The 18,542-nt window shown below is 40.0% G+C and overlaps 1 protein-coding gene across 1 annotated transcript in view; it reads right to left on the reverse strand.

Moving 5' to 3' along the window:
- Window positions 1–18,542, reverse strand: part of TRANK1 (tetratricopeptide repeat and ankyrin repeat containing 1) — a 55,854-nt gene that overhangs the window by 30,356 nt on the left and 6,956 nt on the right. Inside the window, exons 2-9 of the mRNA XM_063325485.1 lie at window positions 13,447–13,581; window positions 11,698–11,821; window positions 10,160–10,310; window positions 9,073–9,191; window positions 7,907–7,990; window positions 4,254–4,392; window positions 3,605–3,736; window positions 1,287–1,454 (exon numbers count right to left, since the gene is read on the reverse strand). Coding sequence (XP_063181555.1) covers window positions 1,287–1,454; window positions 3,605–3,736; window positions 4,254–4,392; window positions 7,907–7,990; window positions 9,073–9,191; window positions 10,160–10,310; window positions 11,698–11,821; window positions 13,447–13,581 — 1,052 coding nt within the window. The remainder of the gene's footprint in view (window positions 1–1,286; window positions 1,455–3,604; window positions 3,737–4,253; window positions 4,393–7,906; window positions 7,991–9,072; window positions 9,192–10,159; window positions 10,311–11,697; window positions 11,822–13,446; window positions 13,582–18,542) is intronic.

Here is an 18,542-nt window from a genome sequence, read left to right on the forward strand (position 1 = left end):
CTCACAAGGGCTTCTCCGAATGGCCTCCTACGACTGGATCCTCTACTGGAAATGTCTGTGGCCCACTGCAGTTTCTTTCTGAGCTAGGACGTAAGTAGCAACCACGCTGTAGCACCTTCCTGCCAAGAAGGTGCATCCTGCAGAGACCCTCCAGTCCTGAGGGTGGGCAGCTCCCCATCTCCTGCCCCAGCTAGCACCTCTCGACCATACTGCAGTCCAGGCAGCTCAGGCTTGATCCATTTGTTAGGGCAGACAAGAAACTATATAAGGGTTATCCAGTCTCAATACTGTCACACTGGGGTGGTATCGTACACTTTGTACATTTTCTCATTCTCGTTTATAAGCGTGAAAGAGCAAATTCCCATTATTTGGGCAATCACACTTGGTACGTTGGTTTCCAGAATGGAAAATTATAAAAAAACAGACAAGTCAGAATCCTTTTCAGAACTGACAGGCTATTATAAAAAAGAAGACTGGAAACCAGTTTATCACCCCCATTCATGAAATCTCATATTAGCACTGGGACAATTAAGATTTGTGTCTTTCTGCATGACAACAGGTGCTTTGCAAACTGCCTAGAAATATCATTAATCACTTTTAAAACATTCCTTGAAATTTCCCCATACTCCAAGAGTGTAACTATATTTTAGCTCCCCGGCTTTGGTTATGAGAGGCTCTCAAAGTTTTTGTCTGATAGTCTGCTCTGCTACTATGTGCAGAGGTTAAAATTTTCCAAGTAGTAGAAGAATTTTAGCTGCATATCACTGACACAGATCAAAGATGGCTAAAACTTTGTGAACAAAGAGCTCTTACTAAAATGTTATTTTGTTTTAAAAAATGTCATCAACTTTTCACTCACATTTTCATCATTTCAGAGCTTCCCATTTTTCTGTCAATATTTTTTTTTTATTAAAAGCATTTTAAATATGCCACCAATACTTCAACAAAATGTTTCATTTTCCAAAAACTGAAGTGAAGGTAAAAGATCAAAACTGGAAAAGCACCAAAAAGAAGCAGTTTCTACGATGGGGGGAGCCTCACGTTAAGAGAAAAAAACCTCAGTGGCTTATAGTAACTTGTTACTTATTGCCTGATATACCAAGAAGATCAGTTGGACATCATTCACCTTCAGGCAAGGACAAAATGTTCATCATTCACTGATCAGGGTGACAACTCATAGGAAAAGTTACATAAAACCCACCTCCTATTACCAATTACCAATACAACAATTTTATATTGAAAGGATAAAATTTTAAAATGGAAAAAGCACATAGTCCATGTAGTACCTGTCCGTTTCTCAGAGGAAGTGTGTTTCTCAATGTGATTGCTGACTGCTTTTACAGCATCAAAGTTCTTGTTCTTTTTCAAGATATCTACGACGTATCTCGACCGTGCATCTGGAACGGTGGGATCAACCCCAAAATTCAGGAGCATGATCACATCTTCTGTTTGGCCTAAAACATTACATGAATAAACATGAGAGGAAGAACAATTCTCATTTTTCAAGGGTTTTGTTCTGTTTTCCTTTGTATTTTTAAATCCTGGCACAATTTCTAGCATAATTTTAACTTAAAAAAAAAAAATCTAAATTTTTCCAGTGTCATAAGAATGAGGTACTGTTAGGTATTTTTCCCCAAAAGAAACCCCTTCAAAAAAAATAAAATTCCATCTTCATTATCATTAATTGGGAAACGAGGGCACAGAAACACAAAGTGACTGCGTGCCTCATGAGCATCTCACTGGCCAGAGGCTGTATGTGGAATTCACCTCCTCCCTTACGTCCCAACCCTGTTCTCCAGGCTCTAAGCAAACTGCCCTGTATATAAAAAAACCAAGCCAAACCAAACCAAACCAAGGGATTTTGCTACTGTTTGGAAAGTGACTCAATAAACCAGAATATTTCACATATTCAGGCACGAATATACACAACTAGGCACCGAGTTTCTTTCCTACATAACACAAAACATGATTTTCTTGGTAATAAGCCTTATAACAAAGATGTCCAGTTTGATTAAGGGCAGGTACTATTGCTTTCAGCAGAAACTACTAACCTCTATAGCATTTCACAGTAATTATGACAGATAATAAACAGAATAAATATAATGGTGATTTAAAGTCTTGACACAGTACCTAATATCCTGGAAGATTACATGCTCCTCTCTTAGCATGTCACACTGCACTACCAGGGGAAACTTTACAGCCCTGCAACCAGCTGTCTGTACTCCTCTTGCTTCAGAGAGGCACATTTGCTATAAGCCATGCCCTCAGAGCAGCTGGGAGAGAGCAGGAGCACCAAACCAGCAAGAAGACGACTGAGCAATGGCGACCACATAAGCGTTAGACCACCACGCTTCCCCCGGCCACACCACCACACCACACAGCAAAACCTAGACGAGGGTAAAATGATGCAGGCGAACACAAGTGTCTTTGTCAAAGCCTTATCATTCAAGCTATTTTAGGGATTATTTTTTGATAATGGGTGCAAGGGTTTATTTTTATCTAAATATTTATAAACATACTCTCTATATAATATATACACACTATATAAATAAATAAACTCCAATAAATATATAAATATATACTCTATAGATAATACTGATGCTAGATAACTATAAATATAACTCCTCTTTGCCCAGGGAAGTTGTGGATGCCCCATCCCTGGAAGTGTTCAAGGCCAGGCTGGATGAGGCTTTGAGCAGCCTGGGCTAGTGGGAGGTGTCCCTGCCCATGGCACGGGGGGTTGAACTAGATGGTCCCTTCCAACCCAAACCATTCTATGATTCTATGAAACAAACACATATAAAAATATATACTCTGTATATAACACAAATACTATATAAATGTAATTATAAATAAATAAACTTTAATAAAAAAATAAATATATATACACCCACAGTCTCTTCTGGAAATGGGAATCATTTAGCAACAGATGGACCTTCTGCAAAAGACACGTCACACCTTTCCAGAAAATGAAATTATTTAGATATAGGCTGTGTGCATTTCATTCGTATTATTAACGAGAACCACCAGAATGTCATCACTTTTAATGAGCTTAAAGTCTGGTGTTATCTTGGCATTGACGCTTATTTCTTGTTGCCACCTGGTGGGCAGAATAAGAAATACAAGAAAAAAGCCAAGCTCAGTCAACATTAAAGAAATACCACAGAAAATACAAAGGAAAGCATTTCATTTTCCTCCTCTGCCAAGGTACACTGCTACTTAGGTTTTACACCTTCACCTATTTAAAAGAAAAGGATAGGTCCCAGGACGTCTAATAGCATTTTAAGGGCACATCAAACTTCAGAAGATAACTTCTATGATTCTGAAAACTGCAGCACACTTGTGGGGAAATCATAACCAGTCAAACCAAAGAGCAAAGAAGCTGGTCACAAATCAGGTATACAATTTTAAAAGGGAATTGTTGAAATGTTGAAATTATTAGTTACCATTACAAAGTCCACATTCAGATAAAAGGACTTCCTCATTTTCTTCCTTAGTACGAAATAGTAAACAGCAGGGTCTGAAATTTGCCTCCAGTATTCATTTTTTCGATTTGAAAAAAAAACACCACACACACGAAAAAAAAAAAAAGAATTGTATTTACTGCGTTTCTGGGAATATTCACGGGAAGATGCCACAATATGCAGGAGGGTGCATCCATCTCTGTCTCGCTGGTTGATCCTATCCTTCAAGTCTGGCCTCTGAGTCAGCAACCACCTGAAGAGATGGTTCTTTCCTGAAACGATGAAAAAAACTCCACTTGTTATAAATGTTAAAGAGAGATACCTCAGAAATAAATCCTGGTTTTTAACCCTATGGAGTGGCAATATGCATCTGTATGAAACCTTTTCTTGAACACGGGGAGTAGGAGAGGGAAGAAATACTTAAACGAAATCAAAGTTAAGAGCCAGCTCCATTGTGGGGGACATCATGAAACTCTGAGGTTGACTCACGACTCTTTAGCACATACAGAAACTGTTGCTCCACACTGAAGCTGCAGGATAAAATACTATATTTTCGTCAAAGTAGATCTATAACAACCATATTAAGTTTGTACCAGTAACAGGCATAGATGATCAAAGAGCATTTACAACATTTTTAAAAAAGTGCCTTATTCGCACATGCAAGGTTATACCTAGATGATCTGATCACCCTAGTTGGTTTTTTTTTGAAAAATATATCAAAAAAGCTCTAGATGTCAGTTCTCTGATGAAGGCCACCATTGTTTTATCTTAGTTGCAGATGCCACTCACTTGCTTTGATGCACAGTCTGATAACAGCATGAAGCAGATACACTCCAATGGTTTCAACTTTCGCCCCAATGGAAATTAGCCACTTGACTAACTCCGCGACTTCTTGCATCTTCTCGCCACGCCCATACAACTCAGAAGTCTGATAACAAAGAGAACAATTACAACACAATATTTCACATAGAAACAAAAGGCATTTCTTTTTCAATCCTATTTCCACGGTTTTTATGACAAGAAACAGCGGAACAATAACAATCACACCATATCCAATGTAAAATTAAACATTTATTATATATGTAACAATTCCAGTACAAGCTCATAACAAATACATTTCTCCTAGAGATGTTCATGAATCTTAAAAGAATCTTGTCCTGCTCTGAAAAGTACTGAATCTGAAGTCTATTTTATAGTATTTCTATGTTTCTTCCTGTAACTGACTGCAACTTTCTGCCTCACACCTGTCTATTAGATGCCACTGTATCACAGTGCAAACATCGCTGTAACCAGATATTGTGCCTTTTAAGCTTGGATGAGGCAGCTTATGCAGGCGGTTACCCCAAAGCAAGAGAAGGCTGGAGAAACACTTGAAATTAGGGAAAGGGAATTAGAAACTGGGAGAAAGAGGTTTAGGGAACTCGGGTAACCAGTCCTTTTACAGCTCAGGAGCCCCATGGCTGGAAAGCAGGGCAAAGCCCGATTCTTATCCAGCTCAGGAAGCACCTGACATTGTTAAGACAACAATGATAATGACTGCTCACGCAAAGAAAAGGCGTTCAGCCTTAGAAGACAGATTTTTGGTGAGATAAATTCCTAGAAGGTGATCTGATAAAAGTACGCAATTTACAGGGAAGTTTACAGACCAAGACTGAAAGCACACAGCCCGAGCAGAAGGCGGCTGAACTGAAAAAGGATGTTCCAGCAAGGACTTTGATGAACATGAAGCACAAGTCTACAAGGGGTACAGCAATATGGGGAACTCTGGAGGTGGGCAGAGGAAGCTCAGACGGAAATTGAGACAATATGCCAGAAGGATCAGGACATGAGGGGGAGCTCGGAAACAGCGTTCAGACATAACTTCTCCATTTGTGCCAGTCATCTTTTTAAATAGCAGTCTTCACACATGCTTCCAACATCCACAAATAAATCTTTTTTTCTAACACCTCATGCCAAATTTTGACTGGCAAGAGTTACTGTTTGCGCACAGTTATCAAATCAAAATACAACAAATTACAGGGATTATGTAGTGGCAGCAGGGGAAGTCTGAGTTGTCAGAAAGCCACATTTTCTGATTTTTGCAAAAGAGAAGCAGTGCTTAGGGATCTTTCATCTTGATTCTTTCGAGTCTTCCACATGTACAACAAAGCCACTAGAACAGCAAGGACTTGGTGGCCAATCCAGCAACAAAGGACATACTATTTTGCAAAGGCAACCCACTTTTATCCTCCTCTTTCAGTGAGGCCTTTTGATTTGTTTGCCTAGGAATGATTTTTTTTTTTTTGTTAAGACACCCTATATGTGTCTTCCAGTGCACTGCCACGCTTTACTGTCAGTGTGAGGAGCATGTTCACCCCTTGCAGGACTGTTTTGCTGCTGTGCTCCAGGCCAGGGTGCTGCTAAGAGCTGAGAACCATGGCACCTTCGCTTGAGAGCTGCTTTAATCCAAGGCTCTCATGCCTTGTCCCCACCACAGCCCTGCTGCTGCCTGGCCACGGGGCTGGCTGATCCAGGACCGAACCCTGACCCTCCATTCCCACAAAAAACTCAGCAAACACAGAAGGGATGATGGAGCGTAGCTAAGTCCCATACGGGCTACTCCGCTGGCACCAACGTAGCGTACCTGCCTCCTGATAGCTAACCAAGACACGCTTGTGTGTACTCTCATCCACTCATTCTTCTGCTATCACTATAAGCAAGCCTATGAATAGATGTCCATTTATTTCCTTTGCCTTCCCCTTCCTTTTCCCTCTCCTCCCCTTCCCCTTCCCAGAATTACTCCCGCTCACTCTGTCAGGCACCTAACTGAAACGTGTTTATGGAAAAAGCCCCAACTTTAAATTATTATTGACAAAAGTACCACAAGCGCTGTAACAGCCAAAGGGCACATTCTGGTATATTCCACCAATATGCCCTAAGCTGCTAATTTTCCAGCCAGTAAACGCCAAGCAAATGTACTATGTAGCCTACAGTTAACATCTAAAGCTTCCATCAGGAAAACCACAGTGCTCTAAGAAATCTAGTATACTTCAGCATAAAGCCTAATGGAATTTCTCTATGAATGTGTAACCGTGCCTTTTAAAAAGTAGGTTACGTCCAGCAGAACTATAGTTAATTAACTTACACACACAAGGAAATGGAAGAATAAAACAAAAAAGTGCATAGAGAAAGGAATTTTTTAATGGTCCATAAGAAATGCTTCACGTAACTGCAACTGAAAAAGGCTGGGCATCCGCTGCATGAGAATACATGTACACTGTGAGATGCCTGTAGAAAGCTGGTATGTTGCAGCTACGGACACCGGCTGTTCCCGAGCGGCAGAGCTGCTGGAACTACCAGCAGCTCCTGGCTTGCAGTTGGTCTCCAGCTACAGCCTGGCTCCCGAGGGGTCAGAAGCAATGGTTGCACACCCTTTCACACATTCAAAGTATTTTGGTGGGATATTCATGCACAAAAGCAGGGGCAAGGAGCAGCAAGCCCTACAAGGCCACCTAGTTCTCATGTTGGCAGAGCTTCTGGGTCTGCAGGCGCACCAGGCCGGCATGGCCAGCCAGCAGCAAAGTGCGTGTCAGCACGGCAGCTTCTGACAGCTGGAAGATTTTTTTTTATCCTGCCAACATAGAAAGCTTTGGAGGCTCCCAAATGCTGCAGAACATGAGGAATCACAAGATAAAGAAAAGAGCAAGTTTCAGAAGAGCAACATTAAGATCAAATCCTCCTGTCTACAGATGCCATCACCTCAGTCAAAGGCATCGGAAAGCATGTCTATAGCTACATGCATCCCCCTTGCCAAAATCCTCTAAGTCATTTAGAAAGTGTCAAAGTCTTTACGGAGAAAGTTCAGCAGTTGCTGAACTTCTTTACCTTTACTTCTTTATACCTTCAGTTGGTAGGTATAAAGCAACCTACCAAAAATTTGGGGCTTTGAGGGAAGGGAAAATGCCAGCACTGTAGCCAGATCAACTCCCTGTAATCATACTCAGCACCATGAAGCAGTACAGAGACAGGCTGGCATGTATAACAGTAAGTATAATAATACCCTATCCCACGGACATCATAAACTGTTCTGGTTGGAAAACATATCCAGCTTAACTGATGTCAGATATTTTTCAGCACTGAATTCTCAGGTTCCAAGCATGACATGAATAACTTGCTGCACTTGACAGGAAGACGATTTCTTTTGATCAAATTAAAGGAAACATTAAATTACATACAGAAGTTACGCAAATTAAGGATTTTTTAATGTTCAAACAAAAAGGGACAAAATAGATGATTTAATATAATCTGATACAAAGTCCATGTATTATTTTCCATTTTATTTTCCTTTGATCTGTTTCAGCCTTGCATACAAGATGGAAAATCTCTCACTAAAGTGGAGAGGAAGAAAAGAAACAGACACAAGAAAAAAAAGAAAAGAAACAAAAAAAAGGATGCTACTTTACCTCAAAGAGACTCCTCAGTGATAACTGGTTGACTCTGAGATTGGTGGGCAATGCTTTCTTCTCAGACAACAACAACAGACAAGACTGGAAAAAAAACCACATTAAGTGATCTTACAAGCACACTTAGAAACTTTGCTTTTTACTGCCTCATCAGATCTTGTAGGAAAGCAAACAAGGGCTGACAACATTTCAGATCTTTCTTTAAGATCATAACAGAATACTGAGTCTCCCTTTCCATTTATCAACTGAATTAATGTAATACACAGTGGACTGTGGGAAGCCACGACTGATGAAATTTTCCTCAGAAATAAAAACCACGTAGAAAGGTGAGGCCCTAAGAGCCTCTTCAATACACCTTGGAAGTGACCCTTTGCTTTAGGAATGAAGCTTTACATTCATGAGGATCAGACTCCCCAGCTACAACAACATCCTGAGCAGAAAGCAAGAAATGCATCTTTTTCCGTTTTCTCAGTTTCCCCCAAAATTTTACCTTGCTTCTTGAAAACCCACCTAGTTTCGCCAGAGGACAAGGGAAGAACTACGGATGTCATCTACCACTAGATCAGGTTGCTCAAAGCCCCATCCAGCCCGGTCTTGATCACCTCCAGGGATAAGGCATCCACAGCTTCTGTGGACAACGTGTTCCAGTTTCTCACCACCCTCACAGTAAAGAATTTCTTCCTAATATCTAATCTAAGTCTACCCTGTTACCCTAATCTAAATCTAAAACTGTTACCCCTCAATCTATTGCTCCACTCCCTGATAGAGAGTCCCTCCTCATCATTCCTGTAGGCTCCCTTTAGGTACTGGAAGGCTGCTATATGGTCTCCCTTATAAAATACAAGGTCTCCCTTATATAAAAAACACACAAATATGTATTTTTTTTCCACTCTAATTTCTTTCAAGACAAATGACTCTTGACAGCACCGTAATGATAACAGAGACAACAGCAAGACACCAGCGGGATTTCAAGTTCATTGTATCCCTTCAAGAAATTAATTTCAGAAATTATTTATCACTAGAAGTATTTTTCAAGTTGTTGAAAAACTCCAGACATTTGATGCAGGGAACAATAAATACCCACTGTTTTGGACTGTGAAGGCAAGGGGAGCTCACCCTGAGGAGGTAAGACATAAGTGGACACCACGCCGCAGCCATAGACTCACCCGCCACTTCCCTTTCTGGGCCAGTCTTTCTATCACCGCTTGCCAAATCAGGGCATCAAACCTCGCGCTGAAAATATAATCATATGCAGGGGGAAAAGTTGGTGGAAAGACTCGTTCATCTGCAAGGATAAGCAATCAAGAAAACGATTTAGTACACGCAGCGCTTTTAAAGTGAGGGTCTCCAACTAAGTCACTTCATTGCACAGCGACAGTTTTAGCACTGGCCACCCAACTGCTATGGCACCTTGTTATCAGCGGCCAGTCTTCATTAAACAAGGGGAAAAAAAATTAATCCCTACCCTCAAGAAAAACCACTAAGCCCCAAGACATTATGAACCTTCTGGCGGTTTTTCCACTTGTGGGTGAGCCCAGCTACGGATGCTGCTGAAGATAATCATGGTCCTTAACCCGGGGCTATGAGTTCAAGTAAATGCAGCAGGGGGACAACCTGCAATCTCCTGGCATGCCTGCAGGCCTCCTCAGACAAAGTCTGTGAGCTGGACAAAAAAGCAAGTAGAAGAGGAGAGCCTGAGGGGAAGGGAGGGAGACACAGGGTGGACATTGCTCAAAAAAAGCCTACACAATGCCACAGAAAGGCCAAATTCCCTCTTTTTCTTGCTGCCCCATTACAAGCTCAGGGAAGTCCCCCACGCTGGAATACACTGTGCTGTAAACTCAAGTTTAAGCTGAGTTATCTAATTATTTTCATACCTACCTAGCTAAAAGAAAATCATAGTGGTATGGACAAAAACCACTAAAGCTTTAGGGGTCTGGAGCTCCAAATCTCCAACCTTGTCCCCCTGACTCCAAATTTCAACCTTTTCTAACTATTCCACAATTTACATGTTCTTGTGAGGCAACACACTCCCCTGCACAGTGTTTTGGGACTGTTAGCAGCTGCTGTATACAAAGTGGACCAAGTTCACCACATCCTTTCGACTGGGCCACTCAACACATTCATAACCCTCCGACATCTGTGGCTCTAAGGACCAAATGAATGATCTCACAAAGGACACCCTACCAAGAACTTGTGTTATCATCACTACTGAAAGACTCTTAGAAAAATTAAGTTATTAATTTGATTTACCGTTGACACTTATGAAGATTCCTGCTACAAAATCAGCGATTTGAGTTCGATCTGCAGAAGCATTCAGGAGAATCAAACCTTTATAAAACATAGAAATCGCCTCATAAGAGTTTGACAACATGATCAATGAGTGTCCAGCTCTGTAATAAGCCTGGGAAAAAAAGGAGAACAAAAAAGACCATTGTTGGGAAAATGTTCAGAGACTACAAAACAAAATGTTACCATTTTTTCCTAAATTCTCTACTTATGCTATAAAAATGACATGTAGTACTATTTTTACAGCTTCCTACACACAGATCCAAAAAAAAGTGCAATAAGTATTGCAATAAGTATTCACAATAATATTCACAATAATATTCACAGTAAGTGCAATAAGTATTCACAATACGCTACTGATGTCATCACAGATAATAAGAGTAATAATTCCTGGAATACAACCTTGGAAAATAACTACAGGATGAAAGGCACACTGTTAGCAACTATATTTTAACCTCCTCTGGACAGGATTTTTTTCTTGTCACAAGGTCCAGAATATATATTTATGTTCCCACATCACTGCATTTTGCAGTATTTGCCACAGTGCATATATTCTTCAGCCAACGGCACCCGAACACATTTATATTCACCACTGATCTAGGTTGTACTGGCTCAGAGTCACAGTGGGGTCAATTTGTTCAAACCAGATAACTGGCACGCTGCAATATAGCGCAAGTTAAATTGATATTTGCATGCAATTTTATCATATTTAAATCAAATATTTCCTACTAAAGCGCCTGGGAGACCATAGCGGTTGGTCCAGAAGACTATTTACTGTGCTAAAGAATCAATGCAAGTGTATGCCTCCATATCTTAAATATTGTACAACCGCTACTTAATCCTAACATGCAAGTATTTGAGTCAATGTGTACTTAATCACAAGTGTATGTGTAGCGTATTGTTCTGTCCACTGGAAAGACAATATGCTCTTGATCACCACACTCCGTTCCCAGGAACTGCAGGCTTATTAACATGTGAAGAATATTAGGGCACGCTGCCCAAGGGAGCCTTCAAAGCAACGTCCCCATGCCAGACCTGACTGCTCTCAGTGACTGCTGAATCTCTACCGTGAGACCATTGCTGGTGAACCTCACCACGGATGGGATCTGCGCTGCACGCCGTGGCCTGACCAGAGGCCTGGCCGGTGCTGCGTCATCCCCGGGTCTCCAGCATCACAAGGGCACATAAGATTTTATTACTTGCTATCACCTTGCCTGGGATATTAATAAAATAGTTATCTGTCTTGAGAGCATTGGTGCCTCTCTTATTGGGATCCAGAAAGAACCGCGTCTCCTGGTGCGAAAGACGGCTGCTTCATTTTCTTAAAAGCACTATTACAGCAGTAATTCTGACGCTCATGTACAGAGTCAGACACCAATTCTGGAATTTTATGCTGTAGTTGCTTATCACACCTCAAAACCAAAACACAATAAAAAGCAGATATTGACACTTGATTTAAAAAGTAAGGCATGCAAAAACTGCCAGCTTAAACATCTGAATACCTTAACATAATCCGGATCCCAGCGTAAACTCTGGTAGGCTGAAAACACCGCTTCTGTCCATTTACCAAGGTTGTACAAGGCAGTTGATTTGTTGCAGTGTAGCACAGCTATGTCCCTGGAACACCTTAAAAACATGTTTTTAGCGTAACTGTTTAGTCACTTGAAAAAGGATGCATTGTACTTTAAAGATAGCAACAAGAAAAAAAAAAAAAACTACGTATCACCCACCTAACAAAATCAGAGACAAAAGTGGAGTTGTAGAAAATAAAGATCATTTGAACATCAGCTATAAAAAGCTCTTAGTGACATCCTAAATGATACCCTTAGTGATATCTTGGGTCTCTTCTGAAGCAGAAAGCCAACCCACTGGAACAACGCAGTATGAGGATTCAGAAAGAGTTTAGACCATCTTGACACACCTAGATACGGCTCAGTGAAAGCCAGCGGCCAAGAACAGGAGAAAACAGACACAGGAATGGAAGCTGCTAGATGGAAAATGTGCTAAACACATTTTGATCACCAAAAACCAACCTAAACACATTTTACTGTATCACCAGTTGACGAAGTAAACAGAATTATCTGCATTTACACCAGCTAAGAAATAAAGAAATGTGTTTTAGAGAACAGAATATACTAAAGTATTTAACGCATCTGGTGGATCCAAGAGAGTTCCTGGAAAGAGCTGCACACAAATTACAGGACTACAGTCCATGGGGTACCAGGGAGCCTGGAAAGCCTGTCTTGCCTTTGATCAAACAAACAGTACATGCCACGGAGCTGCATCCTTCATCTTATTCCTATCTACTAATTTAGAGTCAAGGAAGTTCTTTCAATTACACGTTCAGAGCATGTTCTTGCATGCAAGCAAATCCTGAGGAGGCAACCTACGGCAAGGGGAAAGGAGATGCTCGGGAACAGCCTGCTCAGCTCTGTCCTCGCTCGCTCCTACACCCTGCATACGCCCCAGACTTATTTTACTACTTAGTCGAAATGGCTAATAGTCAAAATAAATTAATCATAGAATCATAGAATTCTCTAAAAAGGGACCTTTAAAGGTCATCTAGTCCAACCCCCCTGCAGTAAGCAGGGACATCTTTAACTAGATCAGATTGCTAAATTAATGGCTGGTGTCAAATTAGGTCAAGAGCAGTGTTAATACACAGTAGTAACAACTATTTAATAGTTAACGTAATACTCAACTATTTAATCATTATTAACATTTGCAACTGATGTTAACTGATGAGAACAAGCACTTAATATTTGGAAAGAAATACCCAAAGAAGTCTTCTGCTGAAAAATTCTTTTTAACAAATCTGAGACCAAATAACAAGGTAACTTGCATGAATAATTTTAAACATAATCGGACGACCCATGTAACAAAAGGCCACAGACATGACCAGTACGTGGCAGAATCACAGCAAGATTAATCCACAACTTTTCAGCTAAGAGACAGAAGTTACTGAACAGAAATGAACACAGTTTATGAAATATTAATTTGAGCTTTAATTACACTAATTTATAGTTGATGCTTATATAAAAATATTCAGATTAGTCACTAACTAATCTCCCACACATATGTCAGGAACAGCAATTCCTCTTTAATTATACAACTGGTACACTAAAAAGTGAGACCAAAGATACAAGGAAATCAGGTGTCAGGGCAGGAAATACAGTTCTGAGTTAACTGTAGGACTGTACAAATTTCAGACTTGTCATATGGTTTACAACTTGTAATTCAAGAATACTTACGGGACCCATTGTATTAAACAGCTGAGCACATAGAGAGCTTGATCATACTTTCTGATGGCTAAAGAGTAATTTCCATTTTTAAAATCCTGGTTCCCAGCTTGTCGCATAAGTTGTGCATATTCCATGGTATCCATGCTGATTAAGAGGAAAAAAAAAAAAAAAAAATCAAAGGCATTGTTTTATGAGATGCTTCTTTTCCTAAAATCCACTTAAATTTTCACCTTAGTTTTTGCATATTTCAAAAGGAGGACAAAAAAGCACATCTTTTTCATTTGCTGCAGTTGGAATAGCAAAATATAACTCAGGTGACAGCCTCATCTTTGCTGCTGATGCCTCAGCTTCCCACCTATTTTTTAATTAACCTCAGCTAACCAGATCTACCACCGGTATGCATTTTTTTCAGTTTTTCTCCTCAAGTCTTAACCCATGTTTTTTTAATTAAGATTCCAAATTATTTAAATGTGTGCACCCACAATAAATGTGGGAGGAAATGGCCAACAGAACAAACAGAATTCATATGCTTAAGAAATACATGAAGCTATACATCTCAATTAATTAAACACAAAACTAATTTACTTGCTGTTTATTTGTTTTTATGACTTTTTTGTCCAGCATCTATGGCTAGACATTCAGTAGTCTAATGTATACAAAATTGCATCAAAGCTTGATTACTGCATGAAAATACTGCAATGTTAAGTATATTAATAGTGCATGAGGACCGCGAATCAGTTTTAAAACAGTCATTAAAATGAATATAGCAAGCACCTGAAGAAAACAAAGGCTGAAAGAGGTATCAACTGCAACTTATTGAAAAAATATTTCAACATTGAAATCGTAAAATCAGGTTCATTACCTAAAACTAATCACATGGTCAAGCAGATAGATAAAGGAAACAAACACATGAGGAAAAACAGGTACAGGTATGTTGGGAAACAGCACATCAAAATCACAGGCAAGAGAAAAATGCAATGCTAAATCCTTGCGTAGAATTATTCTTCACAGATGGATTTTATGATTAAAAGCCATTTCCACTACCAGCAAAAACCTGTATGAATCTCACAATCAGTACTATTAAATAAGATTAATTCACCAAAAAGGAATGGACAGGTTTACTTATTATCCAGGTACTAGGCATGGAACAAAACCAGTAACAATCTGTAACTTCACAACCTGCTGACATAATCCGCAAGATCTCCTCACAACAGAGCAAACTACATACTTTTAAGTACATGAACCTACAGACAAGGTTCAGGCTGGCTGGGAACTGGCCTGTCAGAAGTCATGTCTTATTAAACAAATAAACACACTATGATGATGCCTGCAATCCAAACATCACCTGCTAATTGCAGGGAAGCACCAAGAACAGATGAAATTCCTGGCTATAAACTAAACTGAAGAAAACCAGGCCCAGCTACGTGTGAGAGGTACCACCACCAACCACGCTAGAGGAGTAATTATGACATTTACGTAAATATGGCATGTCGTGGTTTAATGCCAGCCAGCAACTAAGTACTGCTGCAGCCCCTCACTCACCCCCCCACATCCCCCAGTAGGATGGGGAGGAGAATGGAAAAACAAAAAAAAGTTAAAAAAAAAAAGTTAAAAAAAAAAGTTAAAAAAAAAAGTTAAAAAAAAGTTAAAAAAAAGTTAAAAAAAGTTAAAAAAAAAGTTAAAAAAAAGTTAAAAAAAAAGTTAAAAAAAAGTTAAAAAAAGTTTAAAAAAGTTTAAAAAAGTTAAAAAAAAGTTAAAAAAAGTTAAAAAAAAGTTAAAAAAAAGTTAAAAAAAAGTTAAAAAAAGTTAAAGTAAAAAAAAGTAAAAAAAAAGTAAAAAAAAGTAAAACTGATGGGTTGAGATAAAGACAGTTTAATACAATGAATAATGGTTTAAGGTTATGGTGACATTGTTTAAGATAGAGCGTACTGAGATAGATAATTAAACGTAGGAGTCTCAAGGAAAGTTGGAAGATACAGACTTATATCACATACATCCGTGAGAAGTGCCGCATGCATCCTGAAGAACCAGTACCACTTTCATACTAATTAGCAAAGTCAGCCAAATCCCCCAAACTGGTGCACTGTAAGTCGAACTGTCTCATCATAATCTCATTACAATGTGAAAACCACAGCTCCTAGCTAGAAAATAAGCCCCAAATAAACCCCTTACTCTCTGAACACGAGAAGTGAATTTGAAAGGAGCTGTACCTCTAAGTGGAGGCAGGAAAGAAACTAGCCAATGGCTAGCTAGGAGGTGAGGGTATTAGACCTAGCTGATGAATTTAACTCTGTAAATACCTACCGCGATTTTAGCGAGGTGTGCAAGCTTTGTGGAGTTACCGCCTAGCACCCATCTCTGAGCAGACGTGAAATAAACTAATATCTCAGCTCTGTGGGTTGATCGGCTTCTTGCACACCAGGTAGAGAACCCAGATTTGGGACAACAAAGAGGACAGCAAAGGAAGAGGTGATAATGCTAATACTACTACTACTAATAATAATAATGATAATCATTTGGGACAACAAAGGAAGAGAGAGTAATAATAACAACAACAACAACAATAATAATAGAACATATAGAACAATTCATGCATAATAATAATAAGAAGAATAGAATATATAAAACAAGTCATGCACAATGTAATTGCTCACCATCTGCTGACCAATGCTCAGCTCGTCCCCAGCAGTGTCCACCATCCCTCCCTGTCCAAGTCCCCCCCAAGTTTACACACATGACGTAATATGGTATGGAATATCCCTTTGGCCCATATGGGTCATCTGTCCCGGCTATGCTCCCTCAGGAAGCTGAAAAGTCCTTGACTTAGTATAAGCACTGCTCAGCAACAACTAAAACGTGACTGTGTTATCAACATTATTCTCATACTAAATCCAAAACACAGCACAATACCAGCTAATAGGAAGAAAATTAACTCTATCCCAGCCAAAACCAGGACAGCAAACTAAATCATCACTTCATTGAGCAATGTGCATACAGTATATATTATTATTAAAATACTACTTACTCACACAGCAAGTCAAGTGTACTCATAGTGTCAGCAAGACTTTTTTTTATACTCCATATTATGAGCACTATTGAGGCAAAGAAAAGGAAAAAAACCAGAGCAACAGTACAAAGAATAAAAACCAAGTGCTAAAAGATGGTTCTACTTTGTATTTTTGTAATTCTTTAAAGGCAAGTGCTAAAAGATGGTTCTACCTTGTATTTTTGTAATTCTTTCAGCTTTCAACTTCATAGCATCAAAAGGTTAGATAAATTATTTTCAGCAAGAATAATACCAAAACAGTTCAATTATATAGGAGCTTCTGCATCTAGGAATACACATGAACCTGTGGTTTTCTAAATTATAGTTGGATTTCAAGCTTTTTCTTTTTTCTTAAGGCTACGCTTCTACTTAGGGTGAAGTTTTTACCCAGAATTATATTTACTTTACTTTTCCTTGGAATCTATTTAAAGTACAATTACAAATAAAAGGTATTTACAAAACGTTTAAAGGATTATTTTTCCTCCAATCCAGCAAAAGACCCCCAATTGCAACGTATGTTTTAAAAGGGCTTTCAAACTGTCTCGTGCTGAGAAATTTTGGAACTGAGCTCCCTGTTTCAGATCAGGAGGCGGCATCCCCTCCCCGTTCCGGGCAGCAGGATTTCCAGCAGAACACGAATTCCCATCCTTTTCCAGCAGCGGAGTTTCCCAGCCAGAACTCCAAGCTGTAGGTCATTTAAATAACCGGGACGTCTGCTGCGGGCTCGAGCAACTACAGACCCAAGAGACGCACAGGCACGCGAATCTGACATCTAAGTCAATGATCCAAGAGAATGGCTGTGCTGACTAGCACGGCATGTCTTGCTATTGCCTAATGTCTTCCCGCAGCACAAACAATTTTAACTCAAAACCAGTGGAATAACTGAGGGCCTATTCTGTAAAGTCTACTGCGCGTGGAGAGCACCAAACAAAAATGTCGTCTGTTACTCTGGCTTAACTGGCACAGGTAAAGCTGACGGCTGCACCTGAACATAACTAAATGAAAGATTCTGTCATGGGGAGTGCTGTGGGTTACGCTTGGCGGGCGGCTAAGAGCTGGCTTCCCCCCCTGCCCAGTGAGATGGGGGAAGAGGAAAAGAAGAGTAAAAGCAAGAAAACTTGGGGCCCGAGGTAAAAAGTGTTCAACAAGCAAAAAAGAAGTGGAAGAAGAGAGAAAGAAAGCAAAACAAGCGATGCAAAGGCAATCATTCACCACCTCCCACACGTAGACTGATGCCCAGACAGTTCCTGAGCTAGGGATGGACCTTCCTCTCCCTTTTTATTGCTGAGCATGATGCTGACGGCATGGACTATCCCTTTGGTCGGTTTGGGTCACCTGCCCAGTTGTGTCCCCTCCCAACCTCCTGCGCAGCCCCAATCTATCCACTGAGGGGGGCAGAGTGACAAACAGAGAAGGCCCCAACGCTGTGCAAACACCGCTCAGCCACAGCTAAGACCAGTGTGTGTTACCAGCCTTCTTTTGGTCTAATTTAATTTACATTTAAATAAATTAAAATAAAAATGTAAAACACAGCACCACATGAGCTACTATGAAGAAAATTAACTCCATCCCAGCCAGACACAGTAGAGTAAGACAGGTTCCTCTTGTAAATTTGGGATTTCTCCTAAGCTATGGAGTCCACGAAAGACATAAATGTGCAGGGAGACCCTAAGGTCTGGGAGACCCTTCCCAGTACATTGTCGAGACTTTGTCCTTCAAAAAAAAAAAAAAAAACCAAACAAAAAAAAAAACCAGACAGGATGGTCTAATCTCTTCACTTTTTTATGGCTCCTGTGGCCAGCGGCACGACCATGACAGCAAAATGAAGGCTATCCATTGCTACTCAAAGAATTAAAACAAAAGATTATACAGTTAAGTCAGAAACAATCGGCTCCAACCCCTGCTGCTGCCAGTGGGCAAACTTCCCATTTACTTCACATGGTGCCAACTCTTTATGTTATTGTGATGGTCGGTGTCCCACTGAACTGCTTCAGTCGGACTGTCCTCAGAAGCAGGGCTTTTTCTGGAGTTTACAAGGCTAACTTTTGATTCCTCTCGC

This window comes from Chroicocephalus ridibundus, chromosome 2 (genome assembly GCF_963924245.1).
Source record: "Chroicocephalus ridibundus chromosome 2, bChrRid1.1, whole genome shotgun sequence".
Classification (NCBI taxonomy): Eukaryota; Metazoa; Chordata; class Aves; order Charadriiformes; family Laridae; genus Chroicocephalus; species Chroicocephalus ridibundus.